This window comes from Barbatula barbatula (assembly GCF_947034865.1).
Source record: "Barbatula barbatula genome assembly, chromosome: 18".
Taxonomy (NCBI): Eukaryota; Metazoa; Chordata; class Actinopteri; order Cypriniformes; family Nemacheilidae; genus Barbatula; species Barbatula barbatula.
In genome coordinates this window covers 14,541,429-14,562,374 of record NC_136781.1, presented here as the reverse complement: position 1 = coordinate 14,562,374, position 20,946 = coordinate 14,541,429, and the positions used below count along the sequence as shown (strand labels likewise).

General features: G+C 39.4%; 3 protein-coding genes across 6 annotated transcripts in view; 1 reads left to right on the top strand and 2 right to left on the bottom strand.

Moving 5' to 3' along the window:
* Nucleotides 1-721: 721 nt before the first annotated feature.
* hspa4b (heat shock protein 4b) lies at nucleotides 722-7,744 on the bottom strand. Its single transcript, XM_079480126.1, has 19 exons — nucleotides 7,450-7,744; nucleotides 5,909-5,966; nucleotides 5,661-5,801; nucleotides 5,335-5,457; nucleotides 5,135-5,234; nucleotides 4,924-5,057; nucleotides 4,517-4,761; nucleotides 4,341-4,417; nucleotides 4,042-4,193; nucleotides 3,841-3,947; nucleotides 3,609-3,742; nucleotides 3,205-3,389; nucleotides 3,010-3,099; nucleotides 2,765-2,920; nucleotides 2,550-2,675; nucleotides 1,840-1,947; nucleotides 1,591-1,710; nucleotides 1,347-1,508; nucleotides 722-1,249 (listed from the first exon to the last, which is right to left on the bottom strand). The coding sequence occupies exons 1-19, from the start codon at nucleotides 7,554-7,556 to the stop codon at nucleotides 1,064-1,066; spliced, it is 2,511 nt and encodes an 836-aa protein (XP_079336252.1). The 5' UTR covers nucleotides 7,557-7,744; the 3' UTR covers nucleotides 722-1,063.
* Nucleotides 7,745-8,360: 616 nt separating this feature from the next.
* Nucleotides 8,361-15,793, top strand: mars2 (methionyl-tRNA synthetase 2, mitochondrial). Its single transcript, XM_079479937.1, has 3 exons — nucleotides 8,361-8,716; nucleotides 8,813-9,147; nucleotides 14,182-15,793. The coding sequence occupies exons 1-3, from the start codon at nucleotides 8,413-8,415 to the stop codon at nucleotides 15,361-15,363; spliced, it is 1,821 nt and encodes a 606-aa protein (XP_079336063.1). The 5' UTR covers nucleotides 8,361-8,412; the 3' UTR covers nucleotides 15,364-15,793.
* med12 (mediator complex subunit 12) overlaps nucleotides 15,707-20,946 on the bottom strand; it is a 23,618-nt gene continuing 18,378 nt past the window's right edge. For 2 of the 4 annotated variants that reach the window (XM_079479934.1, XM_079479933.1), the window contains exons 32-44: nucleotides 20,757-20,846; nucleotides 20,518-20,627; nucleotides 20,279-20,414; nucleotides 20,057-20,206; nucleotides 19,609-19,968; nucleotides 19,385-19,526; nucleotides 19,072-19,292; nucleotides 18,497-18,568; nucleotides 18,160-18,380; nucleotides 17,878-18,064; nucleotides 17,524-17,757; nucleotides 16,090-16,171; nucleotides 15,707-16,008 (exon numbers count right to left, since the gene is read on the bottom strand). In XM_079479934.1, the coding sequence (XP_079336060.1) occupies nucleotides 15,971-16,008; nucleotides 16,090-16,171; nucleotides 17,524-17,757; nucleotides 17,878-18,064; nucleotides 18,160-18,380; nucleotides 18,497-18,568; nucleotides 19,072-19,292; nucleotides 19,385-19,526; nucleotides 19,609-19,968; nucleotides 20,057-20,206; nucleotides 20,279-20,414; nucleotides 20,518-20,627; nucleotides 20,757-20,846 (2,043 nt within the window). In that variant the 3' untranslated portion in view covers nucleotides 15,707-15,970. The remainder of the gene's footprint in view (nucleotides 16,009-16,089; nucleotides 16,172-17,523; nucleotides 17,758-17,877; nucleotides 18,065-18,159; nucleotides 18,381-18,496; nucleotides 18,569-19,071; nucleotides 19,293-19,384; nucleotides 19,527-19,608; nucleotides 19,969-20,056; nucleotides 20,207-20,278; nucleotides 20,415-20,517; nucleotides 20,628-20,756; nucleotides 20,847-20,946) is intronic. The other 2 variants (XM_079479935.1, XM_079479936.1) reach the window with 1 other exon arrangement.

Here is a 20,946-nt window from a genome sequence, read left to right as displayed (position 1 = left end):
CTCAACTCTTTATGTTAATAATAGCAGAGGTTAATGGGTAAAATGTAAATGCGTGGCGCCAAATGAACATTGTATATGTTTTAATTGGTCAGTGCAGCGGATTGGTTGGTGCCACGCTGCCCATCGGTTGGTGATTGGTCTATCACCAGGGAGTCAGTCAAGAGAGAGTGAGTACACTGGTCCACTTGCACATGGCACTTAGTTCTCAGCTTTGTAGGTTTTTGGGGGAATGGAACAGTAGATATGCATATCTACAGGGACCGCAAGGATGGTGTACTGGTTGGTTGTGTCCGACCCATTGTGGTGGGCCGGTCTGAGTAAAAATGCCAGGGCCCTTTTTTTGTCTCAGTCCAGCCCTGTTTATAGGTACGTGTTTAGGTAAAATAATAATTTTGGTTTCATCCTGTGAACTACGTACAATATTTTTTAACCAAATTTCTAACTTTTAAAATTGCATTTCCATTTGCAGAAAATTAAATCTGGAGAAAAAGGTTTAAATACCAGAAACAATGCAATGATATGTATTTTTTTTAGACCTCAAATACAGCTAAGAAAACAAGTTCATATTCCCTTTTAAGCAAAACAACAGTACTATTTGTATATGTATGTAGGAAAAGTTAACAAATTATTTTTTATATGATAACCTTCATTTTTGTAGGGTTTTTTATGAATAAGAGGGTTTTAAGTGAGTGAGTTTGGGTACTTTGTAAAAAAGATCTTTGTACTACAGTACCACCAAACTACCTTTTATATATTATTCAAACAATATAAACATCTACAAATATGTTTCAGTCCGTATTTATTGAAACAACAGTTAACAGAACCAAACAGCATAATCCTGAACAGAACTGCTCTCCGAGGGCTTACAGCATTGTTGAGTTATGATTTCTTTAATATAAAAGGACATGCAAACGTAACCGCCGATCCACTCATTGCCAGAATCAACCTGCTGTGAAGACAGTGATCAAGGCTTTAGCAGTCACTGGAAACATAAAAGTTAACATTAACATGACATTGTTACATTGCATAACGTGTAATGTTAACATAACATTACACAGTGCACTTAGTCAAGGTCCATTTCAGGCTTGGCTTCTGTAGCTTCCGCACTGTCTGCTGCAGCTTGTTCTGTACCACTGGACTGAGCCTCTGCGTTGACTGGTCCGTTTGGCTCTGATGGGTTCTCTTCTTTTGGCAAGTCCACTTTGGGCTTGGGTTTGGACACAACTGGATTGCAGATAGAGAACAGCTCCTGTAAAACAATTGGAATTGATTTGAGCCGAGGGATACTCCACATTCATCCATATAGTTGACGTGCAAAATTTGTTCTTTTTGTAAATATCACTGACCCGTGATTTGGCCTGTATGTCAGAAGTTTTCACCAGGGGCTCCATGGCGAGACTCTGTTTACTCTGCTGGTTCATTTGACTGTTCATCCAGATCATGACATCATTCACCATCCTGTCCACCTTCTGAACTTCAGTCTCATCCAAATGGTCATACTGTTCCTCCTATGATTCACAATTCAAAATGTGAAGCCATCGTACCGGAAGAGTCCTTTCTAACTACTTACACAAAGTAATGAAGTCTCACCTTGGTTTTGTAGGCTTCTACAATCTTCATGTATTGCTGCAACTGTCTGCCCAACTCCTCAAAAGCTTTGGGTCTCTCTTCAGATTCTGTGTATCTGTCTTGAATGGGCTGGCCGAGTTTCTGCAACAATGGTCAGAACAGATTAATAGATAATCTAATTGAATCGTAAAAGAATCATAGTTCGCATATTGGTATAAATATTCACATCAAACTGTATCACAAAGTACAGATATTGAAGGCATTTATTACCTTCAGGTCAGCAATTTTGTCGATGTACACTTGTTTAGGTTGATCCTCACCATCTTCATAGAGCCAGGCCTCAGTGTCCTCTAGTTTTAATAAGAAAGTGTCTCTATCCTGTGATGGTGGATCCAAGAGAAAACATGTAATCATTGTATGTCAAGCACTGCAGTATCATTTTTAATTCTATGGTCCATAAATTATGTTAAACATCAATACAATTCAGAAAAATATTACCATATAATTGTTATGATTACTTGGTAAATAGATTTTTAATAGTGCTGTCAAACCGATTTATCGCGATTAATCAATTCCAAAATAGATGTTTATGTCTAGGTAATTTGTGTGGCATGTATATGATACACAAACATACATGTATACATTTAAGAAATATGTATAATTTATATTTATACATATTGTCAATTATTTTTCAATATACTTTTATATATATTTATGGAAATATTTGCTACATATACACATGGACATGTGTGCATTTATACATATAAATATTCACATCACACACATGTATTATATGAAGACAATCAATTATTAACGATTAAATGGGACATCATTACGTTTTAAAATAATTACAATAAAAAAATCATTTTTACAGAGATTTCCCATGAATATAAACTTTTAAAGATTTGATAACAAGTTTAAATTTCCTTATTTTTTTAAATGTGAAAACAATGCATTTAAGCCGGTGTTTTAATTCTCACACTCTCATTGACGAACTTCTCGAATATCCCGTTCAGTCTGTCCCTCATTTCATACACGTACTCCTCCACGTTGTTCTTGGCATCGTTTCGTTCCTTCTCAAGCTTGTCCTGCATGATCATTTTACCCTGGGAAAAACAAATTCACAGTAGCTTTAATCGACTTACTTCGAAACTTCGTGCCCTTAATACAAATTTCAGCTGGACTGAAAACCTACCTCGCTCTCCACGAACAGATTCAGCATGTCATTAGCTAACTGCCACTGTGGATTGTTTTCAATGGGAAGATCCAAGACCTTTGTTTTCACTTTGGGCTTCTTGGCCTGCGGAGGCTGATCGGATTTCTTCTCCTGTTTGCCTTCCTCTGTGGACGTCTAAACAGCCAATAAGAGAGATATTATGTATGGCTATCATCTGATAATTTAGCAAGTGGTTACACATACAGTTGTAAGATCTTATTTACCTCCATTTCTTCTGTTCCAGCTTTTTTCTCACCAGCTTCTTGTTCATCTCCTGGTGACTTTGGTTCTTCTTGATCAACCTGCATTTTACTCTAACAGAGGAGCAGAATAAAAAAGTTAGCAAAATATGAATCCGTAATGCCACACAGGTCTATATAATGGTGAGAAATTACAGCATTTTATTATCATAGACACACCTCGTTTTCTTTTTCAGAGGTCTGCTCAGTGTCCATTTTCTCTTCTTCCTCCTCAGACTTCTGGATCTCCACCAGTGAAGCGCTGGACACGCTGAAGATCCCATGGATATTGACCCGCACTTTCACCTTCACCTTTGAACTCTCACCTGTGGCCTGAGGTACCACCTTTTGGATTACATATTGGCCTAAACGACAAATGGAAGACCATTTAATACCTGTTTGCATGTGAAATGTATGCATATGAGGTGTACTAAAATGTAATGTAAACATTCACACATATCCTTAGGATGTAGGTCTATCAATAACATTGAGAAAACATTGTGCTATAGTTCCTTGTATTTTTTATGCAGTGCCTTAATGCCAAGCATTTGTGGTTAGCCACAGGTATGGGGTTATAGCCATACCTATTGTGGGATCTGGATAAGGGAGCTCTTTAGGGCAGTTATAGTAAGCATCCAAAGAAAAAGGCTCTCTCCGATAGAAGGTTAACACTTTTGAGTAAGGTGATGCATGGTTCTTCGGAAACACCTCACAGTCGCTGAAATGTAAAAACAGACAATCAAAGATTGGCCACAATCTTCGCAAAACTACTGATATCCAAACCGTTAACGTGGTAAATGTGACAATGCTTTGTACCTGACTCCGTCTTCAGCTGCAGAATTCCATTTCAGAGAGATCGGAAAAGGAACCACATCCGTTATGGAAAACTCACGAACTTTGAAAGCAGGAGAGAGAATAGCGCACTGTGGAAGTAAAAACGGATACGCTATCAATCTGAAGTTCTCTTAAGATGTTAGCATCAACCGAGTGAACAGAGGAAGCAGAATATGGACTGACCTGAAGGGCACATCCTCTGGCCACGGCCTCATCTGCGTTCAGCGTCGTGCTCGTTTCCTTCCCAAAGAATTTGCTGATTCTCTCCTTGATGGCCGGCATTCTAGAGGCTCCTCCCAAGATTTCGACAGCATAAATGTCATCCTTTTTCAGATCTGCAAAAGAAGAAAGGTGGATGACATTTTAAAAAATGTATATGTAATAGAATCAAGAAAATCTTAAACGTATTATATTTTATGCACGTGTGGTTATCACTTCCCAACCTCATACCATTTCTCAACATTAAGAAAAGCTTAACTTACGCGCTTGTTCCATGAGGCTGCGCAGTGGAAGTTCAACCCTTGCTAAGATATCAGCGCACATCTCTTCAAACTGACCCCTGTCACACAAATAAAACAATGTAGGAGATGATTTTAGATGTCAAAACACATCAGGTTGTGATTAAGTAACTGTTGCTCAAATGTAAGACTCTTTTTACCTGTTGAGTTTGCTGGACACATCAATGTCGTTCATGAAACACTCGATGTTAAGAGGCAGATCAGAGGAGTTTGCACTCATCAGTTTCTTCAGCTTTTCACACTCCTGGTAGAGTCGCACCAAAGCTCTGGGCTTGGTCTTTACATCCAGTTTGTACTTCACTGCGAACTCATCACAAAAATGCTTCACCAGCCTCTCATCGAAGTCTTGGCCTCCCATCTCAGAGTCAAAGGCTGTGGCTAGAATCTGCAGGTATAGATAAACTGATTAATCGTAATGTTAATTTCCAAATAGTGTAACACGTTTTTCCGAAAGTTTGACAAAGCTCCACAAAAAAAAGAAATAAAATAAATCAACTGGATGTTGGAATGGTAAACATGATCATGTTTTTGAGTACAAAATGCACACCTTCAGTTTGCCTTTATTGAAGGCACAGACCGAGACCTGGTAGGCTGAATGTCCGAGATCCACAAACACAACATTCCTCGGCTTTTCCTCAGGCGCTGGAAGATCCTGCTTGTAAATCCCATATGCCAAAGCCACTGTGTGAGAAAGAAAATGTGAAAAGGAACGTTCAGGAAAATGGATATGGTTTGCTGTTAACTTTGCATAAACTCACCTGCAGTTGTTTCATTCATAAGTCTCAGGCAGTTGAGTCCTGCAATCTGAGCTGCATCAATGACAGATCTTCTCTCAGAATCAGTGAAAAAGCAGGGGACCTATGAGAGTTCAAACAGCAATCACTTGAGAACCTGATATCAAAATAGACATGAACTGTAAAGTGGACAACAGAAGTCTACAAACAGCCTATAAACTTACAGAGATGACACAATCAGCAACCGGTTTCTTAAGGGCGCTCTCTGCGGTCTCCTTCAGTTTGCTCAGGAGCATCGCTGTGGTCTGCTCAATACTGAAGACCTTCTCCTCCTCCATGTACATCACCTATAAAACATTACAAAATATAACTGCTAAGGCACAAACACAGGCTTACTTTTCCCATTTTCATTCCCTCATAAAACACAGCTTGGGGGTTTTGCAAAAGAGTAGTTTTCTGTCTAAACTAGACCAGTCAGATCAGTCGTGAGTTTGCTTGATCAGGTCTTTTCTTTTGTGCACTTGATAACATCTCACTTTATGGTGTGTACCTTTATGCCTGTTGTTCCTGAAGGCATCTGTGCCAGGTCATACACAATCCTGGACTTCATGTTCTGGACAAATGGATCAGAGAAGGCTCGACCATGGAAAGTTTTGAATCCTTGGACGGTGTTTTTGCAGTTGGTGACCAGCTTGTTTAAAAAATTCGATAAGAAAAGCGTTATGGGTCATCACAAACAGAAATATTAATGCGTGGCTTTAAGGGTTTAAAAATGTTGCAGGCTGGCACATTACATACCTGACTTTTAGCTGCGGCACCAATAGATCGATTTCGGGGTCCAAAGGAAACGCATGCTCTAAAACGATAATAGTACATTTTTAGATCTAAAATGCCTAGACATAACAAACACGTATGTAACAATATTATCTATATCGTGTTTATCGCAATAGCAAAATTGTCTCAATATATTCGTGGTCACATGACTGTATATAAAAAAATATTATTAAATATATTATAATGATTTTATTTTATAAAAGGGATTTTAGGTCATTTGACCCATCTCATACTATAACTCGTACCTCTAAGCAACAGTCATCATGAGAGGATAAAGAAAAGAGGATGCTTATGGCACATTTCCAAGTCATCCTTTGATCATTTTAAATATTTACATTTAGTCATTTTATCCAAAGCGACTTACAGATGAGGAAACATTGGAAGCAATTATAACAACATAGGCAACAAAATACAAAAGTCCATTAAAGCCTAGCACAGTATACAAAGCTAAGAATAGTGAGGTTAGTAAGTGTTTTTTTGTTTTTTAAAGAAGGAAAGGGAAGAGAATTAGGAAAAATCAATCAGCGATGTGTTGACGGAAGAGATGCATTTTTTTAAGATGGCAACCGAGTCTGCTGATCTTGTAGCAGCTGGTAGATCATTCCACCAATGTGGAACAGATCCAGAGAAGGTACGGGAGAGTGACTTTTTTCCTTTTTGGGATGGTACCACTAGTCGTTGTTCCTTTGCAGACCGCAGTGATCTGCCAGGAACATAGATCTGCATTAGCGAGTGGAGATACGATGGTGCGGACCCGGTGTTGGTCTTGTAGGCCAGGAGCATAGCTTTGGACTTTATTGAAATAAATGTGGCACAGTTGACATCACACTGAGGTATTATTGTACAGTGAGATTTTGATATCGTTACATCCCTAACAACAAATACTATTATTATAATGATACCACATGTATACCTAAAGCAAAGCACTTTAATCATTTTTTATTTCCTCCATTTGTATAAGCCTCCCGCTTTTGCAGAACACGAAAGAAGATATCTTGAATAATATATGTAACCAAACAACATCGGCCCCCATTGAATACAGACATTTCTCAAAATATCATCTTTTGTGTTCTACAGTCGTAGTGAATGAAATGAGAGTGAATGAATGAATGATGACCGATTTTCATTTTTGGTAATGACATGATTCCATTAACAAATGCTGAAAATTATTTTTTGTGATTTTTGGGCACCACGTAACGGAACATACAGTGGTCCATGAATTTGTTCAATCAGTGTTATTTGTTCAAATCGTCCATGATCTGATAACATTGCTCGCTGTACCACGAACCAGAAAATGTAGCGAGTTGTCTACCGAGACGACATCCCAAGGTGTGCGTAGTAATAAGCTGTCTAGGTAGGCAGCCCACTAGATTGAGACACATGCTTGTCAAATCCGTGTCTGTCACAAAGCGACCCGATTAACCAATATGCATCGTTACACAACCCACCGAACAATCGAGAAGACATCTGCATTGTCTTTGCAATGTATGAGGTTATTAACTCACGGTGTGCATCGGTCGCTGTATTCATTCGCAATCGTCTCGATTCCTCCAGCTCGAGCTACTGCTACATAGCAATTCAGAAAACCCAGATCAAATCCCACGACAGACATCTTTAAAATCTACGGGATCTATCAAAAAACAGCACGTCCGAAAGCAAATGTGGACAAAACAGTCAATCCGCAAAACGTAGAGAGTAAACAAGATGGTTTTAATTCATTATTTCACTGTCACTACACGGAGGAATGAGGCTTTGGATGATAAACGCCGGTCATGGGCTGAACAAACCGCTTCCGGTTCAAGCGACATATTAAAGGTCCAACCTGAAGTTCGCGATATAATAAAAAGTGAACTTGGTGTTTTTATATACATTTATTTAATATTGTTATTTATCCCTTGTGTGGAGGTTCATTATATTTATTCTTTAATTCGTTTTTCCTGACGTTTCTTTATTATGTAATTATTTATTTTATTTATATTCATATTGACGTTTCTTCATTGTTTGGCCATCCCTGTTGTTTTCTCTCTTTCCTCTGCATTTTGTAATTAATTCTCAATAAAAAGTGCAAATCATTACATAAAAACCAAAAGTCTCACAATACTTTGTAATGTTTTTCCCTTTTATCATCAAAAAGTATAAACCCACGGATAAAAGAGAACAAGATCAAATCTGTCATATAAAAAATAAATGGTTCGGTAAAGTTGTAATTGTAGTTCTTTATTAACTGAACTTACATTAACTTCACATACTTAAGTATGCTTGAATTTGTCTAAACATATAGTATCTAGGTATTCTACGGTATTTCGTAAATACTATAGTATACTATTATATTAGTGTTTTGTCATTGGGATGACGATTCGTTGTTTGGAACGATTGATCGTTGGACCTTTAATTTGGAAGTTTAATTGCACGTGACACGGCAATGACCCGGATGTTGTACCTCGGGTTCCGGTAGACCCAGCTGTGTAATGATGAGGTCTGCGTGCTGCACTCTCACAACAAACAGAGCTGTGATATTAAGGTTATTCAATGATTTATTTCGTGGAAGACTATCACACGTTTATCCCTCAGAGTCCCAGAAGTCTACGTGCTGTCGTCCGCCTTTGCGATGCACGTGCACGGATTCACAGAGCTCTAGACCATTTTACATCACAACTCCCATCTTCTATGTCAATGCATCACCCCACATTGGCCATGTGTATTCAGCAGTGACTGCTGACTGTCTACACAGATATAAACTCTTAAAGGGATATGATTCCAGATTTGCCACAGGTATGTTTTGCACAATTTCTCATGTTAAAGCCATTACTGTAGAAACCTTGCATATTAATGTAGTTTTTATTGAGGTTGTTTGTGTATGCTTTGCAGGTACGGATGAACATGGTCTTAAAATCCAACAGGCAGCCGGCATCGCCGGTAAAGACCCTATGAGTTTCTGCACTGAGGTGTCAGAGAGTTTTAAAGACGTTTTCCAAAGATGTGGCATTTTGTACACCGACTACATTCGAACAACAGAACAAAGACATCACCGGGCCGTTGAACACTTCTGGACGGTTCTCCATAGCAAGGGGTTCATCTACAAAGGCACTTATGAAGGATGGTATTCCACTCCAGATGAAAGCTTTCTTACACCAACTCAAGTGACCGACAGCACAGACTCAACGGGAAGAGAGATCAAAATATCTACAGAGAGCGGCCACAAGGTACATTATGTGTCCAAATATTCTTGCTATTTTGATGGGTTGTACACTTTCTTTATACCTGAGACTAACATAGGGTCATTCTGTGTCAAATCAACCACATTTATGGAGAAATATCATTTAAATGATGAAGAAAATACTGAGTGCCATTGATATTATAGGTTAATATTTACAGAGTAATCCTCTAATTAGAGGTTTTCACCTGGAATGTTGACCCAGATTTGTGAATATAATCTGTTTGATTTGAGTAATTTTAGGTTGCATAAAAATGAGCAAATGCACTTTTTGTGTATTTTTTCCCTTTCAAAGTTTGCAAACAATTAACTAAATTAAATAACTTAATGTCTTCTAGTTCTAAAGAATCTTGTCTTTTGACAAGGAAAACTCACGGTGGCTCTATGTGCAAATTTGGTGATGTACCTATTTTTAAAGATGGAAAATCAAATGGGATTCATTTTGCATACAGTTGATACTTATTGTATTTAAAGTGGAATGTCAGAAGAACACATAATGTTGTATCTAGAAATTGATCTTTTATTCTAATCAAAACTCAGCAACACAGAACAGTAAATCACAATCAATCCCTGAAATGGTTCAATTAAGGCACATTAACTTACTTTCAATAGTTTATTTAACTATATTTGTATCAGTTTCAGGGAAACATGGATAGAGGTTTGATCTATTTTACAAGATGGCAAATTCGTATGAATCTGTACATTGTGAGTCATACAAAACACATACGATAGTAAAAAGATACAAAAATGGAGCCCTAACCATTACTGGTGCAAGCAAATTGTATTTAAACAAATTAATAAAATGTATAAATGTATTGACCTCCTCATAAAATGGATTCAGTGAGATTGTGTTAAAAGACTACATCGTAACTGCTCCGCTAGTTATTATCTATGAAATGAATCACGTTTTTTGAGAACCTAAACATAATTGAAAACTCATAAGAGTTTGCATAACTATCAAAAGTGCTGAAAATGTACATCTGCTTATTATATAATAAAAAAATGTTTTGTTGATAGTTTTAGGTGGGCTGAAATGACAGACAGGTGGTTTAAAGCCCCACTAAAACAGGTCTAGAACCGCCCCTGTTTCTGTGCATATCCAATTGGAATCCGATCAAACTGAGCAACTGTGAACAGCAAAATAATCACATGAAAACCTATAAAAATATTGGTCACTTTAGAATCCTTGAGCCATGCCGAGTTGGTAGGCCATTTTATATTTTATCGTATTTAAATGTATTTGTGTGTTGCTACAAAACTGCACCTTAATACTTCGTTTACCTACAAAGTTTTACGGATATGATATTTAAGGTCAAAATATGTAACAACGTTTATAAAAAAAAGCGCTTTTAATAAATGTCAAAATGTTCTTTTCTATTTATTATATGAAATATTTTCATCTCGTATATGTTCAGTTATCACCCAGTTTGACATTGTCGACAATGCTTCCTGTCAATGCTAACTATTTTGAATTGCTACTTTTCCAAACTCCTCAACTTCATAAAAAAATGATTTGATCCTGTGAGATTGTGGTGTGTACATTGCGAGTTCATATTAAGTTTTGTGTAAATTTGCATACAAAAAGTGCTTATAAAAGGGATAGTTCACAAAGAAAATTCTGTCATGAATTACTCAATCTCACAAAATTGAGCACACTGTGACATCATAATAGTCCATTTAACACTGCAGCCATGTCATAAAAAACATTTTAATCTCGTTCCACACCAAACTTTGATGCCTTCAACCCAGACCGGGACCCCCATGCCAGACACTTCAAATACTAAAACCATTTTGAAGCATTGTATCGTTTAGTAGATTTGACATACTTGTGGCCCTTTACTAATGTTTTTATTGGCCAAGGCCTGCCCAAGAGGTCAGACTGACAGGTAAAGCAACCAATCACATTTCGTTTTGTGCGGAGTCATGTTTAGAGGCGTGGAAACGTCCCCGCACGAATGTGTCAAAAGTGAACAGCAACAACGTTTATGAGTTTGTGCTGTGATCTTCACATCATTTTAAGAATTAAGCGTTTAGTCAATTGTGATGAATTTCTGTAGAGGTTATGCACGTGTCGTCACTCTTCCATGTGAACAGCCCCTGTCCACACGAACACGGTTTTGATGTTCGTCCACACGCAAACGCAGTACTAGGTCACTGAATCCAAACTTTTTTGAGAACCGCCAGGGTTCAGTGTTGTGGTATGGACAGTGAAACGGGAGATTTGTCGTATGAAGTTGGAATGTGTGCCGCCATAGACATAACATAACTAGATGCCGCATTAGCCACTTTGCTCCTCTGCTGTGATTAGTCAACAGCGCAGCCATATTAGTGAGGGACCCAATGGGACAGCTGCGCTTTTTTGGCATTAAAAGCAGAATCACGTTTACATTTCTTCTGATATACGTACAACTTTATCACGTCTCTAATTGCTTCATGTCTCGATTACAGTGTGTAATGGTTGTCATAAGGAAATGTGAAATCCATTATTTGTGCCTGTTATTTGGAAGAATCCATGAGATGGCACCATGTTCAGTGATATGTTATAGACAAGACAAGCAACAGAAAAAAATAACCATGTTGTTGTAGTCAAGAATAAAACACAGACATGTAGATTGTTTCTGAGTTTTATTTCAATCATCGAACAAAGCATCCAAGGTAATATCGTTTAATTTGCGTATTATATAAAACAAATTTTAGACCTTTTCAAAGATAAAATATTTTCATTTATTAATCCTGAAATACCGTACAGCAGTAAAATATGATGTATGTGATGCAGTAAAACAAATAACACTGCTTTTATTTATAAGTATGAAATAGGAGTGTATAGTCATATAGTAAAGACAATGGTTTTGATTTTAATGTGAACGAGCTGTGTTCCGATCATGTGCATTTCATCTACCTTAAATTATTTCACCGTCGAGTCCAACTGCCTTTAATTTCAGCAAATGATTGCCTTTTGTAGTCCCGGTTTCTTTGTTTCTCTCATTGAAGTGTTTCACCACTCAAGGGAGTGTGTCCCGGGCCATGTTCATGTGAGAAAGTGATGTCTACGCATACCCTCTATAGCTACCCATTTAAACACGACAGCTTACTACTTCGATCAGACGGCTTCATGTTGTTTCCAGGTGGGCCGTTGAAGAATGCAACACACACTTCTGGAAATCCTGTCAAATTCGGTTCAGTATTCAGTATTGGCTGTATGTCCACTTTTAGACAAACGCCCCAAACAAAGCTTTAACCTACCATCTCACTATAGTTTTGTTCATATGTTAGAAAATTGTATGAAGATTTAAAAAAAGGAATTGAGGCCATGTTCTCCATTTTCTTCCTCCTCGTAAAATAGCCTGACATAGTAGATCATGTAGTATCTACTGCAAAAATATATTCTCAAATTTAAAAACATTTGTTTTAAACACCTTTTTCCAGATATTGAGATGTGTCAAGGACGTAGTGGTAAAGATTCCCGTCAGCTTCATTCTGTCTTATTATTTACCCCTGCTAGACCGTATTACTTTAAAGAAAACGTTTAATGGATAAACTATGTCTTTCACAGCATTGTAGATGTACATTTATGTAACTGAACCAATAGTAAATAATAGTATTTGCCTTATTTAAGATGAGCTATTTAAAGTAGAGTTGACTGTCAATAACCAGATATTGACATTATTGTTTTTATGTAAATTGGATTTCAATATTATGTGTTGAAATCCAAAGTGACCCATATTTGGTTTTAGACTATTAATGGGTACAATTGTACAATTTGCACATGGAGCCACATTAAGTCATCCCACGGTACATTAACTACATTTTATAATATTATTGCAGATTATACATTTTTGATACATTGTGTTCACATAAAGCATTGTGGCGGCTAAAAGCCTTGAAATTGTCGTCATCAATTCAGCCGTCTTTCTGTTTTGAATCTGATTATAATCTGACAATAGCTTTCTTACAGTATCAATCACATCATATGACAAATAACTTCTTTTTATTTGCTTAAATGAAAAGTTCACCCAAATAATCTGTCTTCATTTAACCACCCGCAAGTTATTAACATAGCTGTATACATGTTTTTGTTCTCCTGAACACAAAGACGACATTTTGAAGAATATACGAAAGCAAACTGTCTGGGGCACTTTTCACTACCATTGTAATTTTTCCTACTATGGTAGTAAATGGTGACCGAGAACGGTTTGGTTACAAGCAATTTCCAAATAACTTTTGGGTGCTCTGAACAACTCGGGGATGAGTAGATGACAGAATTACATTTTTGGGCGGCCCTTTAATAGAACTTTGGTCCAATTACAAACCTAGTTATTTTTAGTTTTATCAATGTAGCCCTTTATCTTCTAGAAACGATGCAGTCATGCCATGTATTCTATGTAAAACGATGATGATAATTCAAGTTTATTAAGAACTAGAATGTACAAATATTAAGACGTCCTTAATACTACTTTAGTTACAGGTATGCTAACTTTGGAACAGAATGTAAGCCCCAGTGGTGAAAATCTTAATTGTTTATTCCTCATTTAAATAGATCTTTCTCTAGAAAATAAATGATCAAAATGTTGAGTTGACATGAAATGTCCCTATAGAAAGATTGGCAATACACGTTAACCGAACCATTTGATTAACACTTATTTTGCACAGCATGTACTTTGGCTGGCGGTAGACTGAACCACTTTGTTTAATTGTTCAAGGGGTCAAAGTTACATATATGATGATACCAGAACTTTATCACACCTATATGAGCCCTCGACAATTTGTGCAGAGTTGCCTTATTACACGGCTTTCTGAAATACTTGCTTCTCATTGGTCAATTGGTTGCAATAAAGGTAGAAAAATCAATTATTTTGTAAGTATCAGTGCTTAAAAAATGTACCACTACCCCCCAGGGTAAGGTCTGGCTATAAACAAAACCATTTTATGTTTCTGGAACTGTTTAATTCCCCAGTATGTGTAAGCACTTTAGTCACAGTAGTATTTCTATGTTCAAAAGATAATCTTTCCGTTTCATTGGCAGGTGGAATGGATGAAGGAGGAGAACTACATGTTCCGTCTCTCAGCATTCCGCAGTGAACTGCTTCAGTGGTTCCGACTGAATCCAAATGTCATCCAGCCTGTGAAGTTTCACCACTTGGTTCTTCAGTGGCTGGAGGACGAGCTACCCGACCTGTCTGTATCCCGTCAGAAAAGCCGTCTTCAGTGGGGTATCTCAGTCCCTGGAGATCCTGAGCAAACCATCTATGTGTGGTTGGACGCTCTGGTGAACTACCTAACAGTTGTTGGCTACCCGCAGAATCACGCGCGGCGGTGGACAGCTGCGCATCACGTCGTCGGGAAAGACATTCTTAAATTTCACGCTATATATTGGCCTGCGTTTCTTTTAGCTGCAGGGTTACCGCTGCCTCAGAAGATATACGTGCACTCTCACTGGACAGTAGAAGGAAAGAAGATGTCCAAGAGCCTCGGCAACGTGGTGGACCCACGAGAAGCCATGAAGAAGTTCACAGTGGATGGCCTGCGCTACTTTCTCCTGAGGCAAGGGGTTCCTGACTCAGACTGTGACTATTATGATGACAAAGTCATTAAGATGTGTAACAGTGAACTAGCGGATGCCCTCGGTGGGCTTCTGAACCGTTGCACTGCTCTCTCACTTAACCCCAAGCAGGTGTATCCACAATTCAGCAACATCTGTTTCCCAAAGGAATCGCCTGAGGGACTTAAAGGAAAAGCGGTCTCGGATGACTACAGAATGCTGGAGTCTGTGTATGCACTTCCTGGTTTCGTAGAGAAACACTTTGAGCATCTACAAGTGTATAAAGCATTGGAGGCCATCACGGCATGCGTCCGTCAGACTAATGGATTTATCCAAAGACATGCACCGTGGAAGCTTGACCAGAATGAAAGTAAAGACAAGCAATGGCTGGATACTATCCTTCATGTGTCACTAGAATGTCTCAAGGTATACGGTACGCTCCTGCAACCTGTGGTGCCTGACCTTGCAGATAAAATTTTGTCTAGGTTGGGGGTAAAGACGGAAGAGAGAAACTGGGATTCTCTTTGCTTCCTGGTGAAATACGAAGGTGGAGACTGTACTTTGGAAGGGCGAGCGTTGGGGCCGGATTTGGGAGTACTGTATAGTCGTCTTGAGAGGAGCAAAGAGATTTCTAAAAAGGCAACACGACAGAAGTCGAAACCTTAATGACCGCTTCTGAGGTGTTGGATAGTTCATCCAAAAAAAGAAGCATTGTCATTTATCCGCCCTCATGTTGTTTAAAGCTGTATGACTTTTTCAGTGGAGCACAAAAGATGATATTTTGAGAAATGTCGCAATACTTTGACTTTTATTGTATGGACACAAATGGAGCAACTGTTGTTTGGTTACCAACACTCTTAAAAGAAACAAACCCAAAGAGGGTGAATAAATGAGAACATTTTCGATACTATACAGGATGCCAACTTACCTTTGAACAGTCATAAACACTTTAAGCCAAAGAAACTGTAGAATGTTTGTGCAAGTACATACAATATAAAACGAGGCGTGAAAATTGACATGATTTTTTTTAATGAGAAATACACGAAACTGAAAAATTGTACAAATCGAAATAAAATAAAAAGTTGCAATATTCTTATAATTTCCTGTACTTTTTTACATAAACTCTTCCATTGCTTCGATCAACAAAACCCTCTATGGGTATCTGAAAAACATTCTACTTCAGATACAAACCCAGTGCGGTTCGTCACATCTCAAAATGTCCTTATATCATCATCTACAATTCCTTCACCACCAATGAAACGCTTTCACACACTCAGTAATATGGGTTGGGGTTCTGTCCGTGTTGAGTGTCTGGAGGGGAAAACAGAATCTATATATTAAATACCATCACAAGCTGCACCACAAAACTTAAACTACTAAACACAAACATACTTGAGAGCTGCTGCTGGAGCTGTCTGACCAGAGCTGCCGTCTGCTGCTGTTGCTGCGTCTGCTGCATGCCTTGCCGTGGAAACTGAGATTAAACCAGAACATCAGAGTTAATAACACTCAAACCATCAATTAATAGTGAAACAATGCTATTTGTGATCCTGTCTTTGAAATCCAACATAAAGTCTCAAATTTTCAGAAGCAGCATCAAGGCCTCAATATGAAAGATAAAATCATATTACGCAATGAAAATTCTGTGACACTATAACTTATGTAGCAAAGGTCGCATTTGTGACAAAAACACAACAGCTAGTCTCAAGACATTTTACATATCAATTGCTAATCGTTTTCTCACAAACATGTCTGGATATTTAACGATAGATGGAAGTGCATTTTGCAGCTGTTATGATGTCTGCCATATGTGACCCTGTCTGCAAAGTCAGTTTTGTACAGTTTTATTTCAATATTTAAGAATAAAATATCCTTGATTGAAAGCTAAGTTTCAGTACGTTTTGTGCGATTGTTTTACTGATTTGCCAATTTTAGTGCTTATAATTAGATGCAACTTTAACCTAGGACAGCGGTCTCCAAACATGGCCCGTCAGCTATAATATCTGACCGGCAGTTTTATTGTTATTATTTTGACCGCAGCTGGTTAGGAAATAGATCAGTCACAATCAGGTCTTTAGTAAATTTGCCTTCAAAATAAAAGTATGTTTTCGCAGCAATGTTTTATTTTGAAAAGTTCTGAAAGATATTCAAAGGAGTCGATCGCTAGACACACTTCTAAAATGCCGTCATGAAATATGGGGTATGAAAAACTAACAGTGAAGCATTGAAATGTTTGCTTATAATGCAGGGCCGCAGCACAAACACGTAAACAATAACAAAGCAAATTCACCTTTATTTTAAGGTGCCATGCTTCGTCTCGTGGCGCCGTCTAATATTATATTCATTGCAAACAGCGACAACTTCCTTGCAGATCAGACACACCGGCTTTGCATTCTCAAAACTAGGTAGGATGAATGCATAGTTGTCTTTCCATTCCTCTTTGTATGCCCTTTGCCCTGTCAACTTTCCTCTTTAGACTCTTTGATAGTGACATTTTCTCTCACCATCTAGCTAGATTAAATGTTAACATCACTCTGCACACGACAGCATTTAAAAAAATTAAGAAACAGGGCAAGTAAACCATGTAAAGACTCTAACAAATAGGCTTTCATGGCTTAGTGCAGGTAATCAACTAAACCAAATTGTTGATACGACTAATTCTAACAAGTTACATTGCATATGTGCATTTTGAGGGTTGTGGCTCATTTGATCAGATTTTAGAACTTAATTTTCATAAAACTACTTAACATTCCTACTGCCTGATGTTTGTGATGCGTTAACATTTGAGAGACACACTCCACATGTGATAATGGGTGGTGGTCTTACCATGGGCTGCTGTGGGGGCAGAGGCTGCATGCCCAGGGCCTGAGTGGGTGTCTGGGCTGTTGGCACCTGTTGCTGTTGAACTTGCTGTTGAACCTGCTGCTGCTGCTGCTGTTGCTGGACCTGCTGCTGCTGGACCTGCTGCTGCTGCTGCTGTTGGACCTGCTGTTGCTGCTGTTGGACCTGCTGTTGCACTTGCTGCTGAACCTGCTGCTGCTGCTGCTGAACCTGCTGCTGCTGTAAATCAAAACAAATGTACGCTTAGATCATTCAGAGATTGTGAGTCACAGACAACATAGAAGACAAATTACATTCGTTTTGAAAAATAAGACGGGTGCGTGTATGGAGTGTACGTACTCTGAGAGTGGGATGCTGTCTTATCATCTGCTGGACTTGCTGCTGCTGCTGCTGTTGTTGTTGTTGCTGCTGCTGCTGCTGTTGTTGTTGTTGTTGTTCCATCATTTGATTGGGTCTCATGTTGGGGTGCATGTGACCTTGAGCCATTTGCATCATAGTTGCCTGCTGCATTGACTGATGGGAAAACCTGGTAGACGAATGGTCCAAGTTAAGTTGCAGCTGTGTGATTTTTTTCAATTACGCGATCTGTGAATTACATTACAAGTTGCGTGTGAGACTCACCTTTGTGTGTTTTGCATTGTGTGTGCGTATGCTGCAGGAGCCTGCTGATGGACGTAGCCGCTGGGTCTCTGCTGCATCTGCCTGAGAGGGTCCACCATGCCTGTGTTGGTACCAGGATGAGCTCCCTGGAAGCCCAGGTTACCGTACGAGTTGGGACCCATTGCGGCCGTCTGCGAGGGGTGCGGCTGCATTCCCATGTGTGGCCCGTAAGACGTGTAGCCCTGGAGAAAAGTCACCACAGCATGATTTCTGTTAATCTAGTTCCTTTTTACATCAATCGATGTGGCAAACAAGATGAAATGATGAAGTCAGTGGTTAAATATGAACAAATACTTGCCTGTGTCGGCTGCATGGAGCCGTACTGCTGATTAGGTGCCACCGGTCTCATCTGCTGTAAATGATTTTGATTCTGAAAATATGAAACAACCCTGAATGCCTCCCTTCTGAATTAAACAGGAACGTAACTCAACAACAAGGACAAGGGTTCTATGGACATACTGTGCCAAACAACACAAGACTGTGACATTAATGGGACAGTTCACACAAAAATAGATATTTGGAAGATATCACAAAACAGTTCTTGGCCGCCATTGTAGGAAACAATGCTTTGTTCTGTTTAAATGTAGGAAAGCAAACCATTCTGTGGCACCATTGACAATGGTATCTGATTTTCCTACTATGGTAGTCAATGGTGCCCCAGAACGATTTGGCTACAAACATTTTTCTAAATATCTCATTTATACAGAGTTGGAACAACAAGTGAGTAAATAATGATATAATAAAATGTTTTGGGTGAACTGTCCCCTTAAAGCATTGCTCCTGATGCCCAAATAGGCACACAAAACCGAGAATAATAAAGAAACAAGGTATGTGTTTTTGGTCTGGGGTCTTGATCAGTAAAACCAGACTCACCAGTCTGACCTGTAGATGGTGACGCAGAATCTGGCCCTGTGGCATGCTAGGTGGGGGTTTATAGCCTGGTACCTGGTATGGCTTCTCCATCGCCATCATGCCGCTCATTGTACCAGGCATATTGGTCATCATATTTGGGTAACTGGGACGTGTCGGCATGATTTTGCTCATATGGCTCATGGGACCCCTGGGACGGATGGGGGGCTCCAAACCGGGGCCTCCTTAGACAAAGCAATAATAAGGACAGGTAAAAAAAAGCCTTGCTTTTATCTTACAATCCTGAAATAAATAAACTGAAGGGATGTGTGCCCACCTGGCGGCAGAGGTTGGTTCTGGGGATACATGTTCATTGAACCCGGGTATCCCATCCTGTAAGTAACCTGGCCCATGTTCATAAAATCATTGCCCATGCCCGGCGGGTACTGCATTACTGCTGGATTATGAGGCTTGTAGTCCTAAAATCAGAAGGAAAGCAAATATTTGCTCAAGTCCATAAACTCATTCATATATACATTATCTAGCCCCAAAAAAAGTTACCTCTTGCTTATTCGACGATGCTGGTTTCTTCTTTTTCTTCTTCTTGTTGGTGTCGGGAGCCACACTGGAAACAGTCTTTTCTGGCTTCCCCGTATCCACCTTCTTGTCCGGTTCAGGTGCCACAGGTGTGGGAGGCTCCTCCTCCTCCGGGGGCAAGGGGAGGGGCTCCAGATAGTAACTGCGTGGTTTGGGCTTTAGGTGGGTGTGGTATAATAGAAGCCGCTGTTGCTCCTCAAACTTTGTGACTTTACGGTCGACCCGCACGGTTCCAAACCAGCCCCAGGAGAGCGGAGCAGAGTGCTTCAGCCCTTCAAACACATCCCATGGAGAAATCTTCTGCTTCGTGGACACCTGAAGACCCTGCGTGTCACATAAAGAACGAAAGGTAAGAAGCTGATTGGACGCCAGGAGGCAGGGCAAACAACAATAACTTGAAAGTGATATTTACCTCTTTTTCAAATCCGGCTATTTTGTTGCCCTTGGTGTCAATGAGCGAGCCCTGGGGCTCACATGTGATGACATCACGCGTCTGCTTGGGAAGAGGCAGCAGCTGTCGCACTTTCTCCAAGCTCTCAGACTGACGGTCGCCGAGTTCCTTCTGCAAGGCCAAACAGAATATGAATGGTTTTATATTCTCCAAAAAAAGCTTTTTTGGTTGCTAGGGTCTCACCCTGAGCTTCTTGACCAGATTCATATAAGCCCTCTTATTCTCCTCCATGCTGCCCTGAGAGATGCTGGACATGTCGGCTGCCAGAGTGCCGTTGATCAGCACACTCAGCATGTCTAAAACTGTCGTGAAGAGCTCACTAATAGGGAAAAGAGAGAGAAGTGAAAAATACAAAAACAAAAATTAAGAATCATCTGGTATGATCTTTCCTAAGATCCACTGAGGGCTGTGTCACATCTCACTTGTTCGACTGCATGTCCACTGTGCCGCTGCTGATGATGTCAAGCAGAAGCACCGCCCACTCTGTCGTCTGCTGCGTGCTGCGCTGCACCGTATCGAACATCCCGCCCACCTAGATCACGTGACAGGAAGTAAAAAAAACATGAGCTAGTTTAACCTTGAGCACAAAGCTCCAAGACATATGAGACACTATAAAAATCATCAGACTCGTAATATCTCATCTTTCTCAAAAGCTACACACCAGATTGAGTCGGAGCTTCAAGGCCTCGTGCATCATCTGCTTGGCCTTGCAGTCGTCCTGGTACTGATCCTCACGCCAGTTCGTCACAATCTGATGAGTGAATACATCATATCAGTTTGTTTACAGTGTTACAGCTCACACTTAAAAAATATACATTGACCATGTGTTAGCAATGATAAGATAACCTGGC

Bases quoted from the DNA above. Each gene is read 5' to 3' on its own strand.
- mars2 (XM_079479937.1), top strand. From the start codon at position 8,413: ATGATGAGGTCTGCGTGCTGCACTCTCACAACAAACAGAGCTGTGATA. The intron at 8,717-8,812 runs GTATGTTTTGCA...TATGCTTTGCAG, and splicing joins TGATTCCAGATTTGCCACAG to GTACGGATGAACATGGTCTT. The intron at 9,148-14,181 runs GTACATTATGTG...TTTCATTGGCAG, and splicing joins CTACAGAGAGCGGCCACAAG to GTGGAATGGATGAAGGAGGA.
- hspa4b (XM_079480126.1), bottom strand. From the start codon at position 7,556: ATGTCTGTCGTGGGATTTGATCTGGGTTTTCTGAATTGCTATGTAGCA. The intron at 3,948-4,041 runs GTCAGTCCATAT...TTACTTCCACAG, and splicing joins CCAGAGGATGTGCCCTTCAG to TGCGCTATTCTCTCTCCTGC. The intron at 1,711-1,839 runs GTAATAAATGCC...CCATTGTTGCAG, and splicing joins ACAAAATTGCTGACCTGAAG to AAACTCGGCCAGCCCATTCA.